The sequence below is a fragment of the Pavona decussata genome, unplaced genomic scaffold (assembly GCF_977016875.1).
Source record: "Pavona decussata unplaced genomic scaffold, jaPavDecu1.1 SCAFFOLD_510, whole genome shotgun sequence".
Classification (NCBI taxonomy): domain Eukaryota; kingdom Metazoa; phylum Cnidaria; class Anthozoa; order Scleractinia; family Agariciidae; genus Pavona; species Pavona decussata.
In genome coordinates, this window is record NW_028145827.1 from 726485 (window position 1) to 754300 (window position 27816).

The window sequence follows — 27816 nt, forward strand, 5'->3', positions numbered from 1 at the left end:
ATATACATATATTGGTCAATATTCCCAAATATTGGAACATTCACACCTCACAAGTGGATCACAAGTACTTGGAAATATATTGTTTTTTCCTTTCCCAAACTATAAACAATTGATCACGGAACCATAAAAATTACAATAAAGCACCGCAAACTAAAATTTAAAGGGACCTCAACGCTAAAGTTAAGCTTGTGCTTGATTGTAGAATATCCAAAATTTGGGGAACTTTGACGCCTGGATATGGACAAAGCGATTGCGCGGCGCGGTTACTTATTACTGTTACGTCATTTGTAAAAAAGTATTATGGGTAAGCAGAGACGTGTGGATGTTGTTTGTTGTGTAATCGCGATCAGTTTCTGGCAGAAAACATGGCGCTTTTTTCGCATAGTGTAAGAAACTTGGCAAGGACGAGATTGAATCAGACGATAGGAGCAGCTGTAGCATCCTATCATAAGAACGTAAGTTGTATTTTTTGCCCTTATTTTGATCTCAGAGCTTGATCGATGATTTGTAAATAACAGCTCGCTAACTCATCACGTGGACGTTACGTTGGTCTCCCTGAAACGTACGTTACTCGTGAACTTTCTCCCTCGTTGAATTGTGTTTTCGTTTTACTTATCTGCTGTTGTTTTAGTTAAACAATTTGTACAGTTATCTAGTTTTAGGTTGCTTCTTTTAATGATAGTTAATTAACGGAGAGAGCAGTTGAGAATAGTAATGATATAGGCGCCACAACTTCGGATCGTAAACAAGCTTACATTGCAACTTTCAGATGTACATGTATTGCTTCTGTTCAAAACTGTGGTCTGTTTGCCTTTCATGTTGTCGTAAGTCACGTTTTGAAGGCTTAATTAAACTTGCACTGTCCAGTTAAATTTACTTCTTTTCGTGTTCCATATATGTATGAAATTTGTCGTTTGTAGAAGTTACATTGTAAAAATATCACACATGGTTTAGGCATTTTGTAGTGTGATGCTGCAGTCTCATGCTGAGCTGTAAATAGCAGTCAGCCATTGGACAGTGGCAGATTAAAGTTGGCCAATGTCTGATGAAAGATGACCAAAGCCTTGCATTTTGCAGACAAATAAAAATTTCACCTTTGTCCAGCAAGATTTCCATACAGGCCCGTACATTAATTATGTATGCATTTTGCAACTTAGACTGTATTTCACGCGCAACATTTTTAAAACAGGGTCGGAGTGACGGTAGTGCATGTATGATTAATTTATGGGGCTGTGCGGAGATCTTTCTGATTGACCTGCAAAAAAAATGAAAATTATTTCTTTCCATTATAAAATAATATGGTGAACAAAGTATTGACGTATACCTGTCAACTCTCACGCATTATGCATGAGTCTCACACCTGCAGACTAAACACATCGATCTCACGCATCGAGGACAATTTCTCACGTCTGACTCACAAATCTGGATGAGCTGTTCTAAAAGAACTTCATTTCATTTCAGATTTGTTATGTATTGTTTCTTTGCTCTTTATAACAAATTATCGCAAAAGCTTTCAAATGTCTACAATCCGTTCAAATTTTATTAGCGTGTTCAAAGGTCATTGGAATATCCTTAGACATTTTCGGCAACATTTGGAAGTCTTTTAAAAATCGTTGGAAAATCTTCGGAAGTGGCTTGGATGTTTTCGGAAATCCCAGTCGTGACGAGACAAAAATCTCACGCATTTGACTCAGAAAAAGTTGGCAGGTATATTGATGCCAGTGAAGACTCTATTTGGTCTTGTGACCTATCAGCATTATTTGCAAGCTTCAACCAGCCAGGGTTCTGAAAATCACAAAATGAGTGCCAGAGTTACATGTCATGAGTTTGCTCCAGCATAAAGAAAGGTTGGATTTTCCCTCTTTAATTAAACATTAACTAAGGCTCCACCCAGTGTAAAGTGAAAGGCCCAATCTTCAGTGTAATATAGAATTTTTTGAAATTTGAAAAAGGGTAGTACTGATCGTTAGTTGTTGACTAAAGTTCACTGTTCAGCATTCAGTTTGTGTTGTGGTTTTGGATTGTCACTTGAAATGTAGCATTGTGACCAAACTGCAAAGTGCTAAAATTATGTTTAAACTTAGCAATTTTAGTAGCTGTTTTCATCTTTGATTGTACATGTTCCTCCTCATGCTTATAACTCCATAACATTTCATTCAATACCTTATGAACTGCAACTTTTGATATATTGAGCCTGGCAATTTTGTACCTTGGAGGATTGAAAAAGCAGTTAATGAGTCATCAACAACCCTGAAGACTGGAATTCATGTAACCGTGCCAGTTAAAAGTACCTTTTACAAAAATCTTGGCCAAGAACCAACACAAGGGCTTCTTTGAAATAACTTATAAATGCCTTTCAACATGTATTTTAAAAACCAAAAGCTCCCGCCCACTACGCAAGACAATTGTCCTTGGAACTCTTTGAACACAGCCAACCTAATACTGTTTTTCCTGTGCCCTTCTCACCCCTCTCAATGTTGTTTCTCACAATTCTGCTAGCAAATTGTGCAAACCAACTTTGAGAGGGCAGGGTGATGAGATCCTGTTCCAACTAATTTGACTGGGACTGCAGTTTTAATGTTTGCTTGTTCTTAGGGTTGTTGGAATGGAGGAAACCATACATTTTTCATTTCATTTTTTGCTAAGTCTTGTATTGTATTGTATTTTCTTAGCTTGTATGTATGTTTGTAGCTATCTCTCTGTAACTCTTCATTGGAATTGAAATAAAAAAGACAAAAAAAATACATTTTTCAGAGATAAAGCAATAATAATCCAAAAAGGCTTTAAGATGTATGACAATGTATGGGATTTTTTTCCAAACTTAATTTACTCCAAAAAAGGCATGGTTACCACCCATTTTCTTTTTGGATTTCAATAACTCTTACTATGATCTTCTTTTCCCTCATAGCTGTAAACCACACAAAAATACCTTTGAATTAGTAGGCACTGCCCTAAAGAAATCATAGCTCGTAGGGACACCTTTGTCCTCTAAAAAATTAGTGGCTAAAACATCAAGACCCTTAAGATGTGTTGTTCAAACTGCAGTCATATATTCTGTGAACAAACAAACAATTTACTGAAATCAGCCCAATACACAATCTTCTGAATAAACTAACCTACGACAAACTTGAAAGCCAAGCATGAAAAATGTGATGTGATACATGTGGTTACTTACCATCCAGAAATATGCAGAACATATGCACCATAGCAAAAGGAGAAACGCCCTTAATTTCTATACTAAGGAACATTTTTTTTAATAAATCCAGGTCATTGACCACTATGAAAACCCAAGGAATGTTGGATCCATGGACAAGGATGACGTTAATGTTGGAACTGGACTTGTTGGAGCTCCAGCTTGTGGAGATGTCATGAAACTTCAGGTCTGTCGTCATTATTTTAGTAACTACATACTGTAATACATACTGGGAATGTATAATAGCTAAATCAGTCAAAATCCTAACTTTGCCGTAGTAAAACTTATAAATATTTTTAAAGAAAGTACAAAGAAATGAATGGTTAAAGTTGTTATCTCTAAATTGGATACAGATTTCATCCTGTTTTACATACATGCATACATTTCCTTTGATTTACTCTCATAAAACGATTTGTATTGTCAATATTAATTTTTTGGTAAGCATTTACTCCTGTGTATTCATGTCATAAAACATACAAATTATGTCAGTGTTTTATAATGAAATTATATTACATCAAATTGTAAGTTGTGTTTATTTGTTTTCATTTTTCTTTCTTATAATTTGTTCTTGCACCAACCATGAAAAGCTGTTTTGCTTAGGTACTCTGGGTTTGCAGGCTTTTGAACATGACTTGTTTAATGAAAACTTTGTTGTTTTTGTCACTTGTAGTATGGACATTTCTGACAGAAAATGAGCTGATCAAAAGAATAATTGAAAAGAGACAATCCTACCATTAATCGTTTTGAGAGATGGCTGTACATTTTACAGTTTTGTAACACAGTTTCATGGTAACACTGAAGACAGTTTACTATAAAATAATTGCACTTACTTTTCTGTAATGATTGATAACTTGTAAAAAGTGGAACTGTTGTTGTGTTCTTAATTTAATGTCCCTTCAGATCAGAGTTGATGAAAATGGAAAAATTGTTGACGCAAAGTTCAAAACATTTGGATGTGGTTCTGCCATCGCTTCAAGTTCTCTTGCCACTGAATGGGTGAAAGGGAAATCGGTGAGTGTTCTTTTATTTTGTTGCGTTAAAACAACTGGCATGTGTACTTTCTTTTGTTATGATAGTCTTTACTAGATCTTTTTTTTTTAAGCAGCCTTTAAGATAAATCAAGGAATCAAAACATGGTCCGCCTCATGACTCCATATCTTCAAACAAAATCCCCTCTTACATACTTTGAGTCGCAGTGACTGTTCAGCTACAGGGGATATCTCTTGCTTAAAAAGTTTGTGTTTATTGTACAGATCAAGGATGCCAACGAAGTTAAGAACCAAGAAATTGCAAAGGAACTGTCTCTTCCACCAGTAAAACTCCATTGCTCAAGTAAGTTAGGAGGTTGTAATCAGAGGATCATGAAAAAAATCTACTTGATCAACTTGCTTTACTTAAGACATTTAAAGATAGTTACTGTTATCTTTGAGCTTCTTGTGATTTCTGAGGTGTAAAACTAAGTGAATTTTGATATTAAAGATCAAACTACATTTATCGCAGATAGTTCATCCTGAAAATGTTATTGTCATAACAAGGTATTGAAATATAAGGACTATTTTTTAACATTAGAATCATCCAAAGTAGTCTGTTACATAAGCCTTATTTTTATTGCCTTCCTCGGGCTACCTTTCCATGTTAATGTTTTGTTAATACCGTGTTTGTGTGTGAGGCAGCCAATAAAAAATAATAATAATAAAATAAAAAAGAGAGGTCTGTACAGTTTGAGGATGTTAGAAAAGGTTAGTTACTAAAGGCGCTGTGTTGTGTTTTAATTATCAGTGCTTGCAGAAGATGCCATCAAAGCAGCGTTGAGTGACTACAAAGTCAAGCAAGAATCTCTTCACAAGAAAGAATGAAAATCATTAGCCAAACCCAGCATAACGTCATGTTTAAACACAGGGGAATTCTGTCAGCCTTACTTTAAAACAATGATTTCATGTTGTTAACTTCAAGAACTGTTACGAGAAGGAATTCAGTAAGCTTTATTTAATCAACCATGTGCTCAACACAGAACATGAAAGAGCATCAAAACAAGGACTATCTTTACTATTGTTAGCCTTGCTGAGAAAAAGTGATTACTGGTTACTATAAATACATCAAGTGTAATTATCGCAGCAGCTAGTGTCAGAATTAAGATGAATTAAATGTATGTATGGACTTACATGCCACTAAGAAGTGTCATGAGGATGATGATGATGATGATAATGATGATGATGATGATGATAATGATGACGACAATGATCTATGGGCTGTGTGACAACTGAAGCAAATGGATAGAATGAAGTTAAGCAGTAACAATCCAGTTCTGTTGAAATGTTTTGTGGTATAGGGCAATGTAACTGGATTAGTTTGGCAGCAAGAGTAAAGTCAGTTTGTTTGTGTGGGTATCCACCTTGAAGTGAAATGGGAAGAAAGTGGCAAGTAATAAAATGTAGTTGTGAGAATCATCAACCACTAACCGTAACTTGGAGAGCTGGTTATGATTATAGTTGCTCATTATGAATATGATTCTAAATGCTGTAAACTTAGTACTCCAGTGAACCATAGGGGGTTTACTGTTTTACTGTTACATATTTTAAGCATCAAACAATCGTCAGTATGGTATCCTTTGCAATAAATTCTTTTGAAAATGTGGCAAGATATCCAAGGTCAAAATGTGTATTGTGGCGGGTTGTAAAAACTTCACTTTACATAGCTGTCTTTGAAGGCTTTCAGGTTTGAACTGAATTATAAAGAATGGAAATAACGTTTTGTTTGGCATTATTGTACATGTAGAAACGTTTGGACAAACAATAAAGTTCTGGTATTCTCGATCCAAATGTTTTGCATTCATTGCTGTTACAGCTGTATGTGTGTTTTTAGTACCCTATTGATTCAGTCAACTGCCAACCTTCAAATAAGCGCCCACCCTGAAATCCCAAAAAGTCATTAACCATCCACCCTTGAATAAGCACCCATCCCACCCCCTCCCAACAAAAAACATTTCTGTTCTAGCCCAGTGTGCAGTAAGAGCATCAGTTGTGTTCCAAAATTTGTTTTAGATACGGTAGCCAATAAACTCATATTATTTATGTTAGATTTTGCACTTTGTTTTGTCTTGTTGAAGCGAAAAAAACTTGTTATCCCTTGTTTGGTTATTCTTTAAAACTGTCCGCTTGCTGAAAATGTTGGGAAAATGATAAGCACCCACCTCAAATACATGCCCACCCTCATGGTCCCAAAATTAAATAAGTGCCCAGGGCGGTTAATTGAACTAATACAGTATGCCATGAAAGCAAGTTTTAATGAAGTGGAATCATCTTTGTGTTACTTGTGACTGAGTACTTGCAAGCACGGTCAACAAGAATTAAAACAGTCGACAAGCATTTTTTGTTAACTTGGCTACTATTAATCGCCAGGAGAAATCGTTCACAGTCTGGCTAAATAGCCATTAACATGGGGAAATGACAACTTGCATTTGGTAACCAAAGTGGACTCAAAAAGTTGTATGTTTTTTAATTGATGCTATGCTTATGTACAATACATTTGTTACAATAAAATTACAGTTTGTACACAAAATAGCAAGTTAGATGCAGGATGTAAATAGTGCATTTCAGTGCAACTTAAGTTACTGCATAGGCAGCCCTACACACACTACATGAAAATTATAAAATAATGGAACTAAACGCAAGTCATGGTTGGGCAGAGTTGAGTTATCTGTGATAACTTGAGAGCAATTGACTCCATTTTGCTGGGCCAAGCAGTCTAGTATGCAAGAGTCAACAACTTTCATCAACTCTACATTCAACTTCTCTTGCTGAAAAGCTGCATTTATTTTTATGGTAAATTGGATCTGGTAACATCGAACTTGATGATATTTGTGAGTTGCACATTTATTTTGTCCATAATTTCCACCATGCTACTGCCTAACTGTGAGGGGGGGGGGGGGGGTAACTGAGGAGTAACTAAGAACATATGTCATGGGGCAAAACCCAGAAGTCCAACGTCCACCAACTTTTGTATTTTGACTCTTGTTTCAGCAGTGGCATTCTTTACTTCCCTGCAAAGAGATCAGCATAAATTGAACAATTATGATATTAATCCTTTTTTATCCACTCACAAATCCTCATCATATTCGGTGTTTAAGTTAAAAAATACAAATTATGTATTTGCAAAGCCTGTTAAGTTTACTGAATCAATTTTGCATAAAAAATATAAAAATTGTGCATTTGCATAAATGATCAAAACATTAACAACTACCTAAAAGGCTATCTTCTGTCCTTGGTTGATCCACTAGATGATTCAACACTCAAAGCTATTGCTAAACATTGTTACAAATGTCAATGTGCAGGTGATTTTATCAACTACAGTTTCCAGATGAATTGTGCCAGCACATGAAAGGTTTGTCTACCTTAGCATAACAAATTTGGGAATAAGTCGTATGTTCAACTGGAATCAGGTCTGAAAACTGTTAGTTTTATCCAGGGATAATATTATTAATACAGCTGATTGGGTCATAATTATCTTCACAAGTAAAATAATATGTGATTTTTCTCACTAAGGAAAATCCTGTTTTTCTTTTTTTTTGTTTTTTTACTTGTTAGTTGCATTAATGAACTGAGCACATTAAACTTACAATTGTGCTGCCCCAGGATTGGTCTTCATCAGGGTCAATAATTTCTGTATTTGATGATCTTGAAGTACTTTCATTACTTCAGGATCTGATAATATCTCCTTCATTTTAGCTTCATCCTCAGGGGAGGGGGGGACAGGAGGCTGCTGTTTGCTACTCACTCTTTCTGTCAACCCAATGTTGCTTTCTTGAGTGGGTACCTATGGAAGCAGAATTCATGCTGCTATTAATAATAATAATAATAACGATAATAATAATAATAATAATAATAATAATAATAATAATAGTAATAATAATAATGATTTATTGCAGAGTATCCAACAAAATGAGGTTCTTCATCTACAATATCTACATTATAAATTAACTCCAAACAGGGTCCGAAATTAACTTTTTTAGGCAGGCGCCAAGTGGCAACTGAAATTTTTTTTTCAGTCGCCATATGGAAAAATGTGGTCGCCAAAAAGCAGAAAAAAAAAGTGTCAATAAAATTTTTCCTTCGCAGCGAAACACAAACCAAAATTTTTGGTTGCCAGATGTAAAATTCTGGATGCCAATTTTTCTTTTAAGAATCAGAACGAAGTCGGAAGAGAATGCGTTTGCGTTTGGGGCCCCAATGGCGATTTATACACCTACCACTGAAAAACCACGACGAATGAATCGAATGCTGGCTATATACGCAGTTTCATAAGACTGCTAAATGTTTTAAGTCAACTTTATACCTTTTCTTGTCTCTACCTTTTGGAGAAGAAATGTACCTGATTGAAAAACTGCCGGTTGGTTCGTTGCTCTATGTTCAAAACCGTATAAATAAAACGATCTTTCCTTGCGCGTTCTGTCAAGACGATCGACGGATCACCATGTTGTTCGCTCGAGCTGTGAAGCGTTGTGATAGATTTATAATGACAGGAAAATCGGTTTTATACTTCTAAAGCAGTGGAAAGGTAAAAAGTAAGTGACCAATTGGCGGGCGGCTTTGAATTTTATTTTAATCGATTTAGCTGAAAATCAAGGTTATTGTTTGTATAATGATCGTGGAATGAAATAGTTAATCGCCCGCTGGCGACCAGTTGTGAAATTCTGGTCGCCAGTGCAAAATTTTTAGTCGCATTGGCGACCAGGAAAGCGCAATTTCGGAACCTGCCAAATAAAATAAAATTAAAATAAAGAATATATGCATATGTACAATTGTATTTACTGCTTAAAGTTCCTTACATGAAAGATGTCTCTTAATTCACACTATGACAAAAGGAATTATACTCAGTTATGTTTCTAATAGCTACAGGGGGCTTATGGTACAGAATAAAAAATAGTACGACTGTGTCCCATCTTAAGGTTATCTAAAAATGAAGAGGTGCACAGAATAAGGCCTTTTAGCTTAGGTGACTTTTGATGTAAGGTTAAATTCTCCTTTGTTTAGCAAGTGAATACAAGGTAATTTGGAAGGAGAATCTAGCAATTTATCAGAAGTCAAATAGGGCTTTTTCCAGGCAGCCCTTCAAATCATCGGTGAGAGTTAGATATACAAAAAAATTCATATGAAGTACGGAAGAACAACTCATTTAGGGGAGAGGCCATCACACTGACACATGCAACCTGAGCACTTGCAGTTGTAAGAGTATACACACACAGTAGCTAAAGATAGCCATGTGAGCCATCAAGCGCATACAAAAATATATTATTGCCTTCTGCTTCCTCTGCGCATCATGTGTACTAGTGGGAGGTAATGTTCATTCTTACTTTCGTTGTTCACTTGTTTTGCTATCCCTCAGAAAAATAAGGGAATGCTCATATAGTCTATTGTAATAAATAAGGGATGTTGTTTTTGTTAGAGAAGAGAAGTAAAAGTATTCTTTTGTATTTTGTATGACAAACTACATTGTATGATTCACCACTAATTCCTGCAAATGCATTCTGCCTGAAGGTTTGAAACAGGTCTGGATTTAAATGTCACTGCAGGTCTGTATTTCTTGTCTAAAATTAAATAGAGTGAAGATTTGGAGAATTAATGGTATCACATCGCCCATCAAAAATTTGGAGGAGTATACCCCCTCAGTCTTGGGTAAAGGTCTTCAGCTGACCAGAGCCCCTGGAAGTAATAAGTCTTCTCACCTTTCCAGCGGATGAATTTCCAAGTGCTGTGAAGTGTTCTCCCATTATTCCACTAAATTCCTGTAGGGCTTTCTGCATTTCTGGGTTGCTACTAAGCATAGCCATAGCTTTCATGGGATCAGCTTGAACTTGCGAGAGGGCAGCAGTGAACTTGGGGTCCATAAGCAGCTTCGCTAAAGAAGGGTTTGCTTCAATTTTCTTTAGCAGTTCTTCAGTGATCCAGTCTGAAGTTGGGAAAGTGACAATAAAACAACTTTTGAAAAACTATTTGAAGGGGTGCACGGAATAAGGCCCTAATTAAGTGACTTTATGATGTAAGATCAAATTCTCCTTCTATTTCACATCACAAGTGAAAACAAGAAAATTTGGAAGGAGATTCTAGCATTTCAACAGAACTAACTTAGGGCTTTTTTCAAGGCACCCCTTCATTTGATCTTCTGTTCCTGTCCTCTAATGCCACAACTGTTTCTCCCCTTGGGTCCCTTTCTAAACCTCATAATGAGGCTGTGTCCGAAACCCCTAGAAATTCCAATTTAGCTTCATACTCCCCCTTTCAATTTCCAATTCCTTCTGTATAGGGGTAGGGCGGGGGTAGGGTAAAGTTACACATGAGCCACTAATGGATACAGGATGCCTGGAGCTTGGCCAGGTTTCTGTAGCATGAAGCCACTAGAAGTGTATTGGTACTCTACTGAGCAATATGTTGCAGATACATTAAAAAAATAATAAAATAATAATAATAATGATAATAATAATAATAATAATAATGATGATGATAATAATAATAATAATAATAATAATAATAATAATAATAATAATAATAATAAATTAATGCATATAAGAATTTACTCACAATGCATTATAATCACTATGGTGATTATCCAGAAATAAACTCAAGGCTAGACTGTTTTCTCACCATACATAATTTACCAAAATAGTCTTGTTATACCAACAGCAATGTTACTGACAATGACCTTTGTTCTCCAAGCTTGGTATGTTAGATTTCATTGCCTCTTGTACTTCAGGTAGCTCCATCCCCCTGCTTTTTTCCTCTGGATTCCTGGGTTTTATAATGGGCATATCATCATCTTTCTTCAAAGGTTTCGATGAAGGTGAAGGCTTTCCTTTCCTTGGTTTAGGATTGTTCAAGAAACCTTTCTTAAATCCACCAAATGTTTTCTTATCTTGCGCAAGCACTTGCCCCTTGGGGAGACAAACAAATGGATCAATGTAAGGAATTTAAAACTTACTCTACATGCAGTACTGCAAATAGGAAAGACATCAATTTATTTACACATTTAAAGTGGCTTTTAAGTCAACTGTATCCTGAAAGGAGCATTCTTGACATAATTTGTCATCAACTTTATTTAAATTTTAACACAACAATACTTTAAGGTCATTTTTACCATTGAATCCTCATATTTTGAAGTAAAATAAAAATTTTATTTACAAAATATTTTCCTGTCAGAAAGGTGTGACAATTATGTCCTTAAAATGTCACTCAAAATAACAGCTATTCTAGTTTCTCTTTTACATTTTCAAATACTATGTAGAAAGGATTATTGAGTTTTGTGACTAATTTATAGCTGCCGTTTGATTGTGAATCCTACCAGAAATTACTCAGCCTCTTATTGCTTCAAACCAGTAAGCGGGCATAATACCCAGTAGGACCTCAAAATTGGCCTCTGATAATCATAATAATAATATTAATATAGAAAATAAAATAAATGAGAATGTTTGCACTACATACTATCACTAAATGATTGAAAATAGACCTAAAAATGTTTCTTGGGCCTGAAATTATTACGAAAGTTTAGAAAAATGGACCTCAGCATTTAAACCCTGGTCTTTGGTATGTCAATCAGTATGCACAGTGCCAAAGGAAATGTTTTTTTTAGCATTTTGGTCTGATAAAAGGTCAGGGTTTGGAGAACTGAGCCGCACATCGCCTACAAATAATCTGAGGAGTAAGTCCCCCGGCCCCTTGCCAGGGTCATGGCATAGCAATGCAAATTTAACATTACCTCATGCGAAGATTCTGGAATTCTTTTCACTTGTGTGTCTTCCGTTTTTGTTGGTGACGCTACAGAATTTCCAGATGAGACCTCTTCACGTAGCTTGTTAACCTCGTCTATCAGTCCTGACATATCCTCCAGAGGAGGTACATCTGATTTCAATAATATCATAAAAAGTAAGCTTATTATTATAAAGAAAAGAAAACTACAACAGCTTCAAACTTCGATTCTCAGCATCTTTTGGACTTTTTTAAAAAGGATGTACACCCAGTTTCAACACAAGTGATGAGATGATAAAATAAGTAAAAAATAAGTATCTATAATGTACTAAAATATCGGAGGGTGAGAAGGAAAAGACCAATGAATTAGCGAACAAGACGCTGTGGGAGCGTTTACTTGGGCGCTGTTGTATTAGGAGTATCTCAGCATGCACGTAAGTTCAGTCTTTGGTGACAGGTGAACGATAAAAGATTCGCTGAGAGTCTAAGGCATCATATTTGCGATAAACGTGATGTAGTTCGACCGAAAATGTCACGCAAACAAAATAAAACATTACTCTCTTTAATACTAAACACGTCGGATTTTGTAACCATGAGGTGCATCTAAGATAATGATGGATTTTAGCGACAAAGGAGTATTTGCGGTTCCAGTGGTAATGATGAATTTTGGCGACAGAGGGGTATTTGTGCGAATACCTTTCCACCCTGATACCCTTTTTTTCTGGGCTTTCTGTGAGAGATGTTCCAGCTTCCAAAATGTCACGCAGAACGTGCAATATGACACGCGTGCAAAAAGACATGCGTTCTATATGGGACGCGTGCGGATAACACAAACCTCACAGAACATCCGATTTACAGAAAGTTAACTCAACGAATCTATTTCATGATCACTGGAATAGGACAGAACTTTAATGACAAAATCAAAGCGCTCTGTGAGTGACCAAAGAATGAACTATTTCAAATTATGTCTACAGTTAATTGTTTATTAAACACGCAAAAAAGAAAATAAACTTCACTCGCACTGGAAAGTAACGCAAAGGTCGAAGTGTACGTTCATTCTTTTAGTGGTTTTGCGTGATTGCCAATGGACAAAATATCATGACACAAAAGAGAGTGTTTCCAGGATTTAAAAGGGCTTTAAATGAAAGAAGCTGGGTTTATAAAGTGGAAAGACACTGCAGCTCCCGTGGCGATTGAATAACAAGCAGAAACCGTCCAGTTTTCCTTCCAAGAACCACCGAAAATATTTTCTTTCTGAATGCCGCGTCGCCGGATGAAACTTGATACACGTTTTTTGGTTGCTTAGCACGTGACCGATTTCTTCCCGGTGTTTTCAGCGTGGCAATTCCTTTCTGCATCCAAACGACGGCTTCTTTCAACGTTTTGTAACATCGGAAGGGGCTTTCAGTTTTGCTAAAGCCCGGGTGCTAAAGTTGCTATTTTGGCTTTATCCAACGTAAAAATAAAAATGCGTTTAGCGTTGCGGTACTCAGTTGTTGTTGGTATGAATATGCAAATTTCCGGCGTTTACGCTTGTTCCAATGAATCGATCTTATCGCTAACACTCGACTCCGAAGGAAAGATTTTTTTTTCAGATTCTACGTTTAGCGTGTCAATTTGGCGTGCCCGTGCGTTCACCTTTTTCCCTGTTTTCCCGTGAGGATCACATTTTGGTTTTATCCAAGTGAACGTAAATAAAGAAATTAATTCGTCAAGCGTTGATTGTCACTGTGCATTAGCAAACTTTTAGTGTTTACATTTATTCTGGTGAATAGATCTTATCGCTCACACTGGACCCCGAACGAAATTTATTTTCGAAGCTTTAGTTTTAGTTTCTTACTTTACCCTAAGCCTTTCACCCACGGAATGGTCTTGAATCTTTAAAGTTAATTGAACGTTTTCTTTTTTATATTGCGGCCAGAGAAATGAAATTTTTTTGCTCGGCTGTATGTAAATTCAGTGTTTACGGCCTGATCTTATCGATTACGTTTGACACCGAATGGGGATTTATCGAGAAGAGCCAAAAGAGCGTCTGAGGTATTGAAGTCGAACTTTTGGAAAATATCCGTCCTGAAAGGAAAGTTGCCCCTTAGTTTCGTTCAATGGAAGGAGTTAGCAGACAACACACATACTAGCTGTTTTCTTTTAAGAATACGATATTCGTAGTGTTGATTTTACGTCCTTGTTTTTTGTCCCGTAATGGCGGCTTATGATGAATACATGCAGACTCGCAGACTCGGCCAACATGTAGCGCACGCGCAGTAGATCACTGCGTTTTGGCGTAGACGAAGAAATCCTATTTTATAACTTGGCGCTCCGCCCAAGTAATAAAAAATGTAACACTGAGATCGAAATATGATAAAACAAAAACATAGAGGATTGACATTCTTACCGCTTTCATCGTCAAGGTTACAACCCGGTGAAGAGCCTTCTGCCATCTTTTTGTCCTAAAGAATCGAATACTAAGGCATTTCCATCGAATGATAAATAGAAGACCAAAACGTTTCAGTGCCTTTTGTTGCCAGGCGTTACCTGAGTTGGCCGATAGAGACTAGACCGAAAACCGGTCAAAGCGGGACCCGCGGGATTCGGGACAAAGGGAGTTGACACACCACGAACTGAAAGTTCGTGACGTACCAGGGCAGTGATCTGCGCTGCGGGTGAATTTTCAGAATGTCTTGCAATCAGAGCAGGGAAGTGAAGGTAGAGGATTAAATGTACTCGTTTCCAGCAACACCCAGTAATACAGTGTTCAGTCATAGCCTCGAACCGCTGACACTACGCAGGCACTACGGCAAAGGGCTTATTTCCCTTGCAGCAGTGTCAGCCCTGCAATCAGTTTGGTTTATTTACACGTTAAGTGTCGTCTGGCACGAGCATTTCTACTACAAGAGATCCGGCAACGGAACGTATTCAGAACAGTTTATTTTGCGTCGTGTGGTCCCCTACATCCAAAAGTTTCGTGAATCTGTTTTCTAAGGAGAACTGAATTTCGTCTCTCCCTAATTACATTATTCAGTCATATTATTCAAATATGCCAGATATGCCAAGGAAACGATTTTCTACCTACAAACCTTCAGTTTCTATTATCCAAACGGAAATCAGTCATTCGACGTATGCAAATTCAGTGCTCCATTATCTTAAGAACGCAAGAATAATTATCTTCTCTGATCGGTCCCATCTTTTATTTTTTATAAAATCTTCATTCTTAAAGACCCATTAAAAATAATTTTATCTGGAAATAGAGAAAATAGGTCTTCGGAATTTTGGCTCCGGTAAAAATTGAATTGAATACCGCCTGCCTCAGGGAGTGCTCCTAAATTTTTTTTAATTACTAATTAAATCCCTGCTTTCTCATTTTTCTCGGTCAGCTGTCCTTTTCTTCAAGTTCTTTCTTTTTTCTTTTTTCTTTTTAATTTCTATTATTAATTTTGTTAATAAGTATCTCCAAATCATGAGAATATATGCAGAGCAATGCAATATCGCAAGCCACAATCAGGATTGTGATCGCTTTGCCTCAGGCGAACGGATTGACGATTTCTCACGAATGTTTTCCGACAAATAACGATTAAACTCGACAAACGCTTAACTTTTTTGACTGGTAAATAGGGCATGGATTTCAGTTTGAAGCGAAATCGAAACCTGTATGTTTACAGCTATCGATTGATCCGACACTTCATCTCAATTTGATAAAAGAAAAAAAAACCCGAGATTTAAGAACAATGAAAACAGCCACAAAATTCGGTAAAATTCGTTTGCTTATTTATAATGATTATCAATATATTTAAGGTTCATGGGAAAGTAGAAATCTGAGAAACATTTTTTATTCATGGGAATTTAAGCATATGGATTTTAAATGTTTTAAGATACCCTAAAACCAGGAAATAGCTGAAAAAAGCCTTTGAATACGCGAGAAACAAAAGAGTTCTTCAATAACTGACTACCCCATACAGCGGAAAGCTGGTTCCAATTTGGTTTAATTAGTGATTGGAGTTTAGTTTGATTCATTGGCGCTCCACAGATGTCTATTTTCGACATGTATTTAAAAACCTCTAGTGGCAATGATAGATACTTTTAAAGAAATGAAGAACAAAGGTATTTTATCTAAACAATGTATTAAAAGACTAAAACCTATTAAATCAACAGATGCTAAACAGGCATTCGTTCCCACAGTCAGACGCAAAACTAAAACACAACCAACTATCAACAAAGTGTCATTTCTTTTCTATCTTCTGTGAACTCAAGTACGACCTTTCTCTGCTCGGGAAATGAGATCTTTCTGTTTTTTCCTATCCCGTGGTTTTTTTTAACTTCAACCCAATTGCTCTGAAAAAAATCTAAAGAGTTTGAAGAAAGCGGCCTTCGCCTTTTTTCAAAAACGCGCGATGTCAAAAATTATTTCAGCGAAGCACGAGTGTCGAGTGTGGGCAGAAGGTTTTATCGCCGAAAATAATTTTTTCGGTCCTTTACAAGGAGATTTCACCAAGTTTATTAAAAGAGTTCAAGGTCTGGGTACATCTTCAACTCAGTTCAAGGTAAGGTATTGTGAATCGTTAACAAATTAAGCCACATGTTAACCATAGTTTTACCAGCGGGAAAAATACGAAACCCTGATCCAGTAAACAACTAGGCGCTCCAAAACAATCCTGTAGTTACTTGCGGCGGAGATTTCATGCACGATGGGTATGATCTTCTTTCTCAATAAACTTGATGGATATTTGCCACAAACCGAGAATAGACCGAAATATCCCCATGATTTGGATTAATATTGAGGATTTTATCCCAAATTGTTGGACTAGGTGCGGTGTAATTTCAACGACCATCCGGCACGGCTGAATTGAACACATCAGTTTAAATACAATTACGGTACGGGCTCAGTTTGAGTTAGTTTCAGACTTCAAAGGTCGAAGTTAGTTTTTAACAGAGAGGATTTTATATTCCATTGATATTACACCAAAACATGATCGAATTAGAAAACCAAAGCCAAGAATCGGAAAAATACAATACAAGGCTTTAACATATCGCTTGTAGTTTCCGGACATTTTTAGACTTTCAAAACAACAAAGTTAAATACATTGTTTGAAAGTGGGAATCGGTTGATTCTGTTTTACTCGAAGCGTTAATGTTTTTACTACGTCAAGGGAATTTTTAAAATCCAGGATTGATTAACTGGTATGAAAGGCAAATATGAGACAGAATATCTTAAAAATTCAAATCTCAACCAGGGAATAAATTCAAACGGAATTAAAATGAAGAGTAATCGTTGTCAGAGACTGAAACATTATCTTGACTTATTGGAAACACAATTTGTAAAGATGATTTAGTTGTGGCATTTAAAGGCAATCATACACATGCAGGTTTTCAGAGAAGCATTTTCTTATAGCTCAACTGAAAGGTTTATTCAGTGGATCAGTCGACGTAAAAAAAATGCCAATCAGTCATCCGTCCTGAAACTATTCGAGAAAAAATTCAAGCAAATGCAAAATTTAAAAAGAGCAGAAACAAATTAACCTAAAAAAAAGCAGTGCTCAATAGTAAAGTACGGCTGGTTTAGAAACCTCAATCTATATGTACGCACACACACTCTCACACTAAAGCCCGCAGCCATCATGATAGTTTAGCCTAGGAGAGAAAACTAGGTTTCGCCGGCTTTTACTAGGGGCTTAAACCGTCAGCACTCGTGGCTAAATTATCTCATAAACTCTGCTAATAAAATCAAACGTTCTTGATTCACAAGGTTCCTTTGCTATTGTAAGTTTTTGTTTTTCCTTTTGTCAGTCTTGCTCCTGTCTGCTTTTTCCCCGCTTCGGTTATATCACGTCGTGGTTTCGTAATTTTACTTTCCCGACAGAAGGGAACAGTGGTTTAGAAATACTGAGAATCTTCATAGCTTGATAAAAACCCTCATAGAACCCGTAGTTTGTGCTGTAAACTAGAATTCAAATAATTTACTGCTGTATTGGGAATGAGAATGAGCAGGCATGCTTGATGCCAGTGTTGCACCTTAGCTGCCCTATATCGATCTCTCGGCCTTCATCCGGATTGGTTTGACTCTGATACAAAAAACAGGGCGTATATAGTTGTTCTGTCGGTTTTGAATATTTTATTTTTCTCGTCAGTGTTTCACACAAATTTTTCAATGAAACAGTTTATTTTGTTTCCACAACATATTCCAGTTTTCAGTCATCAAACTATTGTCAGTACTAGTGGCTGGGGCAGTTCACAGTGCACTTTTAATGAGGACTTTTAGAATAATGGCTCAAAGAACAGTGAAGAAGTATGATAGAGCCCACAGGTAGATGGAAAGAGAAAAAACCAACCTAAACAAGGCCAAACATTAGCCGAAATCAAATGCTAGAGTTAGCAAATACCACTAAAAATTAACTGCATATACAGGAATCATGAGATTTGTTATTTCGTGAGCAGTAAACCAGGGCCGCCATCATGGTTGTTTTCAAAAAGGGCAACAAAAATTAAGGACAGGAAACCAAATCAAATTTACTCAATTTATTTGATTTTTCACTTCCAACACCAGCAAAACTTTGATTTTTTTTTTAACTATCAGAAAGTAGATGACAGCCGATAAAGGTCCATGAAAGTACATGGTAGTGAAATTTATCCATGAAACCACCTTGTACAGCATAATAAACAACACCAGAGAAAAGTAATGTTCAGTAGCTTTCACTTGAATGGACACTCTTTTAGGATTTAATCCACAGACTCAAAAGTTAGAACCAATGTGTACAGCATAATTAACAGCACCACAGGAAAGTACAGTACCGAAGATTTCACTTTAATGCCACATCATATTTCAGGCAAAGTTTCAAAAGTCAGACCCTACCTCAAGTTTTGACTCTGAGTTTTAAAACGTTAATCGCCAGTAAAGAAAAGTATTAGGAATTGTGACTGAGTTGAACGTTGGTGGTGAATAAGCCGTCAATCATCCTGCCAGCAAAATTTAAAGTGGAGCTTTTCCTGCGTTATCCAGTGGGAGAAATCATCGGTCAAAGTCCTTGTTGAAAGATGAACTGAAAGAATAGAATATTTAAACAGAGGCATGAATGGTTGAAAAACACTTGTGTATTGGATTTTAGATTTTAGTGGAATAGAGTAGTTTAATGTCGTTATGTTCTGGAGCGGCTACCGAATCTGTGAGTTTGTCATCAGAGCGACCACGTACCCTTGCAAGAATGGCGAATTCTTTTTGAACATAATTTTTACAACCAGAATACTAAAAAGTAACACACGGTTTTTAGGAGAAAATTATGCCACGATAACCACAAAAAAACTCGTAAATACAAGTCAGAATTTAAATTTTGAGAAATAAGAAAAATCTCGAACCATTTATAAGATTTGATCGTACACCACAGTCATGTATAACAAGGCCATCTGGCTTTAACCAAATTTTAATCGGCTGCGCGCATTTTCTGTTCCAGAAAGATTTCTTTCACAAACAGCGCGAAAAGCAAACAGTACTCGACTAAGTGTGCCTTCCATTCAATAGTCACACTTCACTAGCGTTATTTATTCAAGCAGTCCAATGTCGTGATAAAAGTAAGCCGCTTTGGTTTTCACAGGTTGAAGGTTTTCGTTCGTATTCACCACGACAATTTTATCGTGGGTCATATATAATGGACCCAAATTGCTTAAGAAAGGCTAGAGAATATTTTTTGGACTTCTGGTTTTACTGTAGCGTAACTAACTATATTAACACATTACGTTTGAAACCAAAGTTTTGTGTTAAAATGAGGTGTATTTGCTATGTGCTAATGAGTTCTGTGTCAAGTTTTAATAGCTAACACACTCATACAACTTCAAAACATGTGGGCAGTTCTCATACTACGCTAATAGGCGGAAAGATGATTTGAATTAAAAAGAAATTTCATTTAGTTTCAGGGTGAAAAAGTTACCGGGCCATGCTTGCTGAACGAAAATCTCATCAAATTGGCAGAGAATTGAAGTTGAGTCACTTTCCTACTAAACATCTGTCCTATTTTAGTGGCCTTATTTCACAGAGTGCTAGAACCTTGTTTGGAGCACTATGGAAGAGAAAACGGTGAACTAAACAATACAATATAAGGGAAACTATAGTGGAAGTGTATTAACGATGCATAAAATATATACAACATAAGAAAACAAGACACCTTCGCTTTCAATCTTGTCATAAACTCGGATGCTTTTCTTCCCTCCTTCCATTTCCCAACAGATACACTGTAAAGGACATGTTGTTAAGATTCGGATCTATTTTTTTCATCGACAGCTTTCAGGGCCTTGTTTGAGAATCAAACATTTGGTAAACAGTGATAGTACATCAGTTGACGAACTTCGCTAATGATATATAAAAGCATTTCACACGTCAACAATGCAGATTTTAAGTGGTCTACAGTTGACGGAACACTTAAGTTGATTTATATATTGTCATTTGTCATTCAGCCGAAATACTACGAAGCCCCCAATACAATGTAAACGTCCGAAAATTATAGACAGCCTCTTGAATAAAACAACTATTAAATTGCTGGGGGAGTGATAAAAAAATAACTTTAAAATATGCTATTGTTCAACGCGTGAAAAGAGGCCCACTTTATGGAAAACATATTGGTTACAGGGGGAACCTCTCGAAATTTTCACAACGAGAAAAATAGCGAAATATTCCAAATTTAGGTCTTCAAAAAATCATGTAAATAAAATAGATGCAAAAAAGGAAGATATAACTCGAATAAGGTAATCAAATCAGAATATAACCAGACTTTCTTTTTTTCGGATGTTGTGACTGTAAAGGAAGCAAAATAGACAGAAGAAAATTATTGATAAAATATATGAGGAAAGTAAACAGTATATCCGAAATATTGAATTCAGTTGGGGACAATTGTCAGAAAGAAAATCAGCAATGAAATACAATACTTTATGGTGTTCAAAAAGTGTGTTATGAGAGAAATCAACTCTTGATGATTATTTGAAGTAAAACAAACCACTGTTATTGTTAAAACCGATGGATTCAATTGTTGACCGGGAGAAACGATGTATTGTAGACTGCGAAATACGATGGCTTGTAGACTAGGAGATAAGGAGATTTTATATCCAGATTAGTGAGGCCGTCATGCATCAAGTAAGATATTGACATTATAGCACAACAATAAGAAAACTAAAACCTGCAAGGTCTGAGTAACCTGGTTCTTTTGGAGAATCAAACACAGCCTTGGTGGGATTTACTGAGCTTAGAACAAGTCAGCTAACTGCCACTTTTGTTCCTGGGCGATTTCTTCTTTTTATTTTAAACCTTGACTAGTAATTTGCATTGAGTGGAAACCTTCATTTAATAGGAAAAGCTAAACAGTGTTCTTTGACATTAAATCCACGAAAAACGAACCAAAGTTATATTTTCATGATTTTGATCTGCATTCGGGAAACAAAGCCGAACCAAAATTAAAGCAGTTTGTTTGGCTGCAAAAGGACAAATCAATAAAACAAATAATGATAAATAAACAGTGGGTGTATTGATGAGGCATGGCAATGAGGAATATGGCCGGAATAAAAAAGGAGTAGCAAGGTGGTTTAATGATCTCAGAAGTGTCGAGGACACATTGTTGCAGCACTCAAGTTTCTCGCCAAGTGATTATGTAAAATGCTAGTTTGTCAACGAAGTTGAGGCAGAAAATATGGGCACTTTCTTCTAAAATCCATTTTCAGTGAGCAAAAACAAAAAATTGCTGAAATTTGAAAGACACCGAATAGTTTATCTGAATAGTTTAGGAGTATGTCTGTAGTTTCCGTGCATTATAACACTGTGTCATACAATAGGAGAAGCTCGAAATTTAAAAGTTGGCCTAACATCCCCGAGAAACAGTGATTAAAAAGCAAAAAAATCATGCGTGCGAAATGTGCTACACATTACTAAATGACGCTGCGAAAATAAATGGGATTGCTTGAATTTCCACTGCGCTTTGTGTAGTGTTGAAACAACACATCCTTCCTTCTTGCCAGATTCAAAGAAAAAAAACTTTTATGCGACTGAGAACTTGTTCTCGTTCGGTCTATCATAAACAGAGAGCATTTTAAATTCAGGCATTCATTTCCTGACTTTTTAAGCGCTTTTGTGTTGGCCAATCGGTTTGTCTCAATGGATGTGTTCAAGTACCAATAGTCTTTTGCTTAGTACCTGATGAACTGAAGCGAAGATAAGTACAAGAGTTCCCTCTACTATTATCAATGCCATGTCAATCGGACAGCTAGGAAGAATACACTGAAATTCTCAGCACTAACACAGAACAAAAATGTTTGCAAACCACTAATGAGTATTGATATTTTGATCTCGAGACAGTTTGACCTTTACATTGATGTCAACGAAATGAGTACGAAACAATTGTCTATACCGATTGAAAAAAGTGGCCTGTAAAACAGTGCAGCATATTCTAAACTGGTTTTCAACTGATCCGCTGACACTGAGAGAAAACTGTCCTTTGCTTTCAATCTTTCTATGATGGTAAGACAGAGCTTCGTCTCATTTTGTTTGAATAGCTTTTCAATTCGCTCTTGAATTGCAATTCTAACTGGCCTGCCGAAAAATTCAGGCAATTCCAACTGAAAAAGGTCACCATTCAGGAGTTGTTGGCGCCGAAGCTCATGAATTACAACTTCACCCGAAAGGGTAGGGTTTAGGATGCTTTTGTCAGAAATGTTCAGTAGTCTTCAAGTTTGGCGATAAAGCGATAACGCGGGTGAAATTGGCGAAGACAGCCGAACTTGAAAACAATCATACTGTTTTTACTTTGAGTTTGTTTGAAATAACAACTTTCGATGTTGTGCGCTCGATGTATCGCAACATTTGTTAAAATTTCTCATCATTTTGTTGGATATGAAGTTAGCTTTTAGATAACCATGACTGCCTCGAATCTCGAAAATGTTTATGAAGTAAAATTATGTTTGAATCGGACACTACATACTACAAGAGAAAACATTGCACTTTCAAGTTGAAGAATGAGGTTCCCTCTACTGCCAAACCTGCGTAAAATATTTTTGTTTCGTCATTGTTGTAAACTTTAGTTGTGTTGCTTATGCAGGCTTCAGACGAGAAAAATTCATTCACCGAGTACGATGTATCACATGGCGATTTTTCGTGGATGCAAGACGTAATCCCAGCGCGTTCTGAAGAAGAACAGAACTTGGAAGCGATTCGTACGTCAGAGGATAAGATCTACTATAGAAGCACACGGGATATCTCGGCTGGTGAAGAGTTACGCGTGTGGCTGGCTCCTCCTCTAGAGCAAGAACACGGAATACTTCAGCCTAGAGACACAGAAGAGGAATTTAAAGGTTAGATTCAACTCAATTTTTGCTGAATTGGCTTTGGGCCGAGAAAATCAGCACATAAAATGTTATTGGCTTGTAAATATCAGTGGTAACAAAGATATCAACCCTGTTGGCCAATTCTCTGAACCTCATGATGGGACAAGTACGCTAAACAAGCCTGAACTGAACAGAAAAAAACCGAAATCATTTTAACAACAACAACAACAACAATTTATTATAAGAGAAGACTTTTTACAATATTAGATACCCACAATTAGCAAGAGCTATTCGAGATGGGTAGCATTGATAGTTCTTTACCCGCTCAAAAGGAACAGAAAATTAACAGCACAAAATAGAAATGATTCATTAAACGGAGAGCAAAAGAATTAAATAAGAAAATGAATGAATAAATAAAACACCTAAATGACTAATTATTATTTAGAATGTTAAATGCAAGCTAACTAAGTAGTGACATAAGATTGATACGAGTAACAGCGTTTATATCAACATACACCTCCTCAGTCTCCAGAACCTTTAAGAGCAATTCATGCAGTTTACGCTTGAAAAGTGTTTTACGAAACTCTCGTAGTTGAGGAGGAATTTGTTTGTCCTTTTCTTCATTTTCAGCTTCACTGATTTGCCATGTGCACATAAATGCAAATAAGACAGGAACATTTTTCCGAGTATGCCGCCTGTGTCATTCACTGAATAGTACATAATTTTAATTTATTCACCAGGCTTCACATCACATTTATTCCATTGCGTATATGCCACACATTAACATTCAAATCCTAGCAGTATGCAAGATGTTTGTTCCATAAACATAGTTTAATGGCCTTAGCTCCCACGAGTCTCCTGTAGCTCAGTGGTAGAGCATCCGAACTAGTAATCGGAAGGTCTTAGGTTCGACAAGTTGACAAAGTCTGTGTAATATTTGAGCAGCGGCAGCGAGGATACACGCCTCCTTCATGGGTCTAAAATAGTCATATGTAAAATTTATTCACATTACTTGTTGTCTCTAGGAAAAATGGAAAAAATAATAGTGTTTAAGCCACATAAACCGGATCTTAAAAGTGAATGCATTGTGAACAGAATCAGTCCATAATATAAAGTGGAATACCGATTTTTCGAACCTCACGGCTAGGAAAACTGAATTTGGTTAAAAAAACCCGGGAGTTCCAAAACTCGAGAAAAAAATCTGACCAAAGCAAATCCAAGAAAAACAACTCAGTTCAGTTGGTTCTAAGAATCGAGAGTTTCGAAAAATCGAGAGTCCACTGTAGTTAGGGGGTGTTGACATGATACCGGCGCGACTTTCATTCCGGTACGAGTTCACCCCAGTTCCCTCTTGTGGCTCTGTATTCGTTTACATGATATCAACACAAAATCTCACAATGGAACGAGTCATACCGGTGTGAGCTCACCCCGGTAGCGAGATTTTCATTCCAGTGCGAAAATTCATTCCGATGTCATGTAAACGCTGTACGGCTGTTCGCTCCAGCATGAAATCACTCTCCTGGGAGTCTGGAACGGGTAGCCCATGCGCAGGCTTCGATATCCAATTCAATATGGCGTCACAATCACGTCAGTCGACATGAAGTGTCCCTTCATGTAAACACACAGGCAGCCCAAGTTCGCGTAGCCTGAGTATCAGGCTTTTCGGCTAAATCAATATGATCGAACTTACTCCTGCGTAGGATTATTGTTCATGGTTGCTGGCTACATCTTATACCACAAACAATGGCGAATGTCCAGTACTGTCAGTTTTGCTCTCCTCATCAATTCTCGTGTAAATCGCTAATATGTTGGGCCAGTTCTGTCTGGTGTCTTTCTGACTTGTCAAACAAGATATAGCGTACTATGTGAAAATATAGTTCACTGGCGAGGACTCGAATCCCGCTCTCCCGCATTCAAGGCAGACGTGATAACTCGAAGTGATTCCTTGCTGTCTGGTTCATGTCTTTCTGAATTCCTGTGTTTATGCCTGTCTAACTGTCCCCCATTTCTGGAGTTTCTACACCCTAGCTACCCCTCCTCATTTGCAGTCTACCCCAATGGAGGGAGTAACGGGAATACTGTCGCTTTTACGTGGTAGGTGATATGGGATTGGTGAAAACTGCTGTGGTTGTATAATTTACCACTGTTACCGCGCTAAACGGAAAATTTTAACAATTAAATAATTATTTATTTATTCATTTACCTAATTATTTGTTGTCTTTCTAGATCACCAATGGATCTGCCAACATTGTCAGGAAAGCTTTCAATCTCCACGCGCGCTTTCCTTTCACACTGCATTTGGCTGCGGAGAGTTGGGTCTAAGAGGCAGTCCACACGATACCTTGGCCTGTGCAACAACTGAAGGCTCATCAGCTTCTGATTCTGGTGAGAGAGTCACGGCAAAACGTTCATCCGGCCACTTGGAAGCAGCGGCAGATGAGCACGAAGATAAGGGGGTCGAATGGAAGGAAGCCACTTGGCAGCACCATCGACAGTCTTCACCCGACGACTCCATCCCGAAGATAAACGAACAATCTTCGGCTACACATGATCATAGGCGTGTCTTGTCAAATCCCAAGCTAGCCAGGCTCATTTCAAGCTTTCCACAGCCTCGTTTTCGCAAGTTTGCCAACGAGCCTCAGTCACTTGCTGAGTACCATAAACAGGAATTTAGAAAGAAATTCCAGGGGAACGAGCATTACCTTCGAAAGCATCTTTATCGCGAAAACATGGAGAAAAAAGGTGCAGTCATGTATCGGCGCACACTAGCTATGAAGGAAGACATTGAGTACTCCCTTCAAGGCGATCAAGAAGAGCTGCGTATCAAAGAGGAGAACGATGATTTTACTAACTGTTTTCGAGAAGATTACATGTTAGGCCGCATATCGCCAACTCACGAAAGTTTCAGGCGTGGTGACGCAGGAGGTTCGCCAAGATATCACTTTCAGGTAGAAAATCTGCTGTTAAATGACTCTCTCAACTCGAATGTACCAAGTTCAACGGAAACAAAAGAAAGTCTTATCACACGTGGCTACCTTACCTTAAACAACTATGAAACGCAGCACGTGAACAACGAGTCACGTGCAGCTCGAGAATGCACGTGCCAAGATCATGACAGCGATCGAAGTATCTCGAAACAACCCAAGAGATTAACCCCTAAAGAAGACAAGGATGCGGCCGATAACAATGCTACAGAAGAGAACAAAGAATACAGCATTAGTACTTCTCCTTCGAAACAACTAGGACCTTTGGAAACTCAAACCGATCTCACAAGATTGGGATCATATTATGTTTACCAAAGAACACAAAGAGATTGCATGTCACGCCGACAACACGTGCAATGTCATTGCTATTCCACGCCATCACTGTACGCACCAAAGGAGAACATCATTCGCTATCACGAACCTGCGTTCCTTGTGGACCCAATGTACCACTACTCCGCCTATCCGCGTTTGCTTCCATACTTTGCGCATCAAACCACAAATTCTCCCCAAAGTACCCCGCGCAACCAAGGTTTCACTTGTGAGTATTGTGGCAAGGTATACTGCCGAAAATACGTGCTAAAAATTCACATGCGCACGCATACCGGATTCAAGCCACTCCGCTGCAAGGTTTGCGACAAGTCATTCAGTGATCCGAGTAATATGAAAAAACATGTAAAACTACATGAAAATGAAGATACTGTACATAAATGCCGATATTGTGGCAGAAATTTTGTGCGCTATAGAGGACTGCTGAATCATATCAAATCAAAGCACTCCGAACATTTACCCATCACGGACAATATGTAGGCCTCTTTTAACGTGATGTTAGTCAGTTTCAAATCATCATTTATCCTCAGAAGCAGCTCAAGTTATAATTATGATAATGTCTCCAGACGTTTATCTGTAAAATCAGCTTAAAAATGGTGTCGCTGTCGCTAAACAAATGCTGCGTCGCAAGTTGTAACTGCGGTTGTGCATATCACCCACCTACGTGCGCAATAAATTTTCGTGTTGCAAAAAGCGCAAACGGCGTCTATCCTTGTCCAATGTGAAAATTCGTTGTGCGCGGAGCTGGTAATGCATACAAAAACAATCCCAACTTGCAACACAACATTGTTGGACGCCAAGTTGCACTAAAGAAAATGATTCCTCTATCGCTTGGTCTTGTAAGCAGACGATCACCTCCTCAACGTGTCGGTGCCAGAGAGAAGGAGGTCTAAAATATCAATAAACATCGAAAATGTACAGTCTACTGAGAAGTACTCAATGTTTATAAAAATAGGTATGTTGAGATTTGAGTACAAGATTGAGTGTGAGTACGACTTTCAGCTTTCGAGCCAGTCACGTCGCAAGATCTCTCCGTAATTCATGTCGCTTTCAGAAGGCAAGGACACTCTAGAAAACAAAATTGCTGTGATAAGTTTTTATCTGAAGCAAAGTACCCGTCCTCAATCTCTTACTCGCACTTCACAAATCTAGAAAGGCCAAATGAGATTGGTGACGTGAAAGAACGGGAAGGAATTCTCTCTAAATTTTCTTTCGACGGATACATCAGTGGTTAGCACTCCGTGTAAAGACCACCCCCCCCCCCCCCTCCCTGTGAAGTGACTGGCGACTTCGT

General features: G+C 37.5%; 3 protein-coding genes across 3 annotated transcripts; 2 read left to right on the plus strand and 1 right to left on the minus strand.

Moving 5' to 3' along the window:
- Window positions 1–289: 289 nt before the first annotated feature.
- On the plus strand, window positions 290–6006 carry LOC146450071 (uncharacterized). The gene is made up of 5 exons (XM_085100761.1): window positions 290–455; window positions 3267–3380; window positions 4094–4204; window positions 4447–4525; window positions 4973–6006. Exons 1-5 carry the CDS (start codon window positions 366–368, stop codon window positions 5047–5049), a joined length of 471 nt encoding a protein of 156 aa, XP_084956887.1. The 5' UTR covers window positions 290–365; the 3' UTR covers window positions 5050–6006.
- Window positions 6007–6663: 657 nt separating this feature from the next.
- On the minus strand, window positions 6664–14458 carry LOC146450072 (uncharacterized). The gene is made up of 6 exons (XM_085100760.1): window positions 14321–14458; window positions 11939–12081; window positions 10889–11117; window positions 9915–10138; window positions 7809–8005; window positions 6664–7232 (listed from the first exon to the last, which is right to left on the minus strand). The coding sequence occupies exons 1-6, from the start codon at window positions 14364–14366 to the stop codon at window positions 7151–7153; spliced, it is 921 nt and encodes a 306-aa protein (XP_084956886.1). The 5' UTR covers window positions 14367–14458; the 3' UTR covers window positions 6664–7150.
- Window positions 14459–15296: 838 nt separating this feature from the next.
- On the plus strand, window positions 15297–27170 carry LOC146450073 (uncharacterized). The gene is made up of 3 exons (XM_085100766.1): window positions 15297–16463; window positions 22986–23238; window positions 25438–27170. The coding sequence occupies exons 1-3, from the start codon at window positions 16314–16316 to the stop codon at window positions 27000–27002; spliced, it is 1968 nt and encodes a 655-aa protein (XP_084956892.1). The 5' UTR covers window positions 15297–16313; the 3' UTR covers window positions 27003–27170.
- The last annotated feature ends 646 nt before the right edge of the window (window positions 27171–27816 follow it).

Coding starts and splice junctions, on each gene's coding strand:
- LOC146450071 (XM_085100761.1), top strand. CDS start 366: ATGGCGCTTTTTTCGCATAGTGTAAGAAACTTGGCAAGGACGAGATTG. Junction 456..3,266: donor TAGCATCCTATCATAAGAAC/GTAAGTTGTATT, acceptor TAATAAATCCAG/GTCATTGACCACTATGAAAA. Junction 4,526..4,972: donor AGTAAAACTCCATTGCTCAA/GTAAGTTAGGAG, acceptor TTTAATTATCAG/TGCTTGCAGAAGATGCCATC.
- LOC146450072 (XM_085100760.1), bottom strand. CDS start 14,366: ATGGCAGAAGGCTCTTCACCGGGTTGTAACCTTGACGATGAAAGCG. Junction 8,006..9,914: donor GAAATTCATCCGCTGGAAAG/GTGAGAAGACTT, acceptor CTGCTTCCATAG/GTACCCACTCAAGAAAGCAA. Junction 7,233..7,808: donor AATCCTGGGGCAGCACAATT/GTAAGTTTAATG, acceptor ATCTCTTTGCAG/GGAAGTAAAGAATGCCACTG.
- LOC146450073 (XM_085100766.1), top strand. CDS start 16,314: ATGTCAAAAATTATTTCAGCGAAGCACGAGTGTCGAGTGTGGGCAGAA. Junction 16,464..22,985: donor CATCTTCAACTCAGTTCAAG/GTAAGGTATTGT, acceptor TTGCTTATGCAG/GCTTCAGACGAGAAAAATTC. Junction 23,239..25,437: donor CACAGAAGAGGAATTTAAAG/GTTAGATTCAAC, acceptor TTGTCTTTCTAG/ATCACCAATGGATCTGCCAA.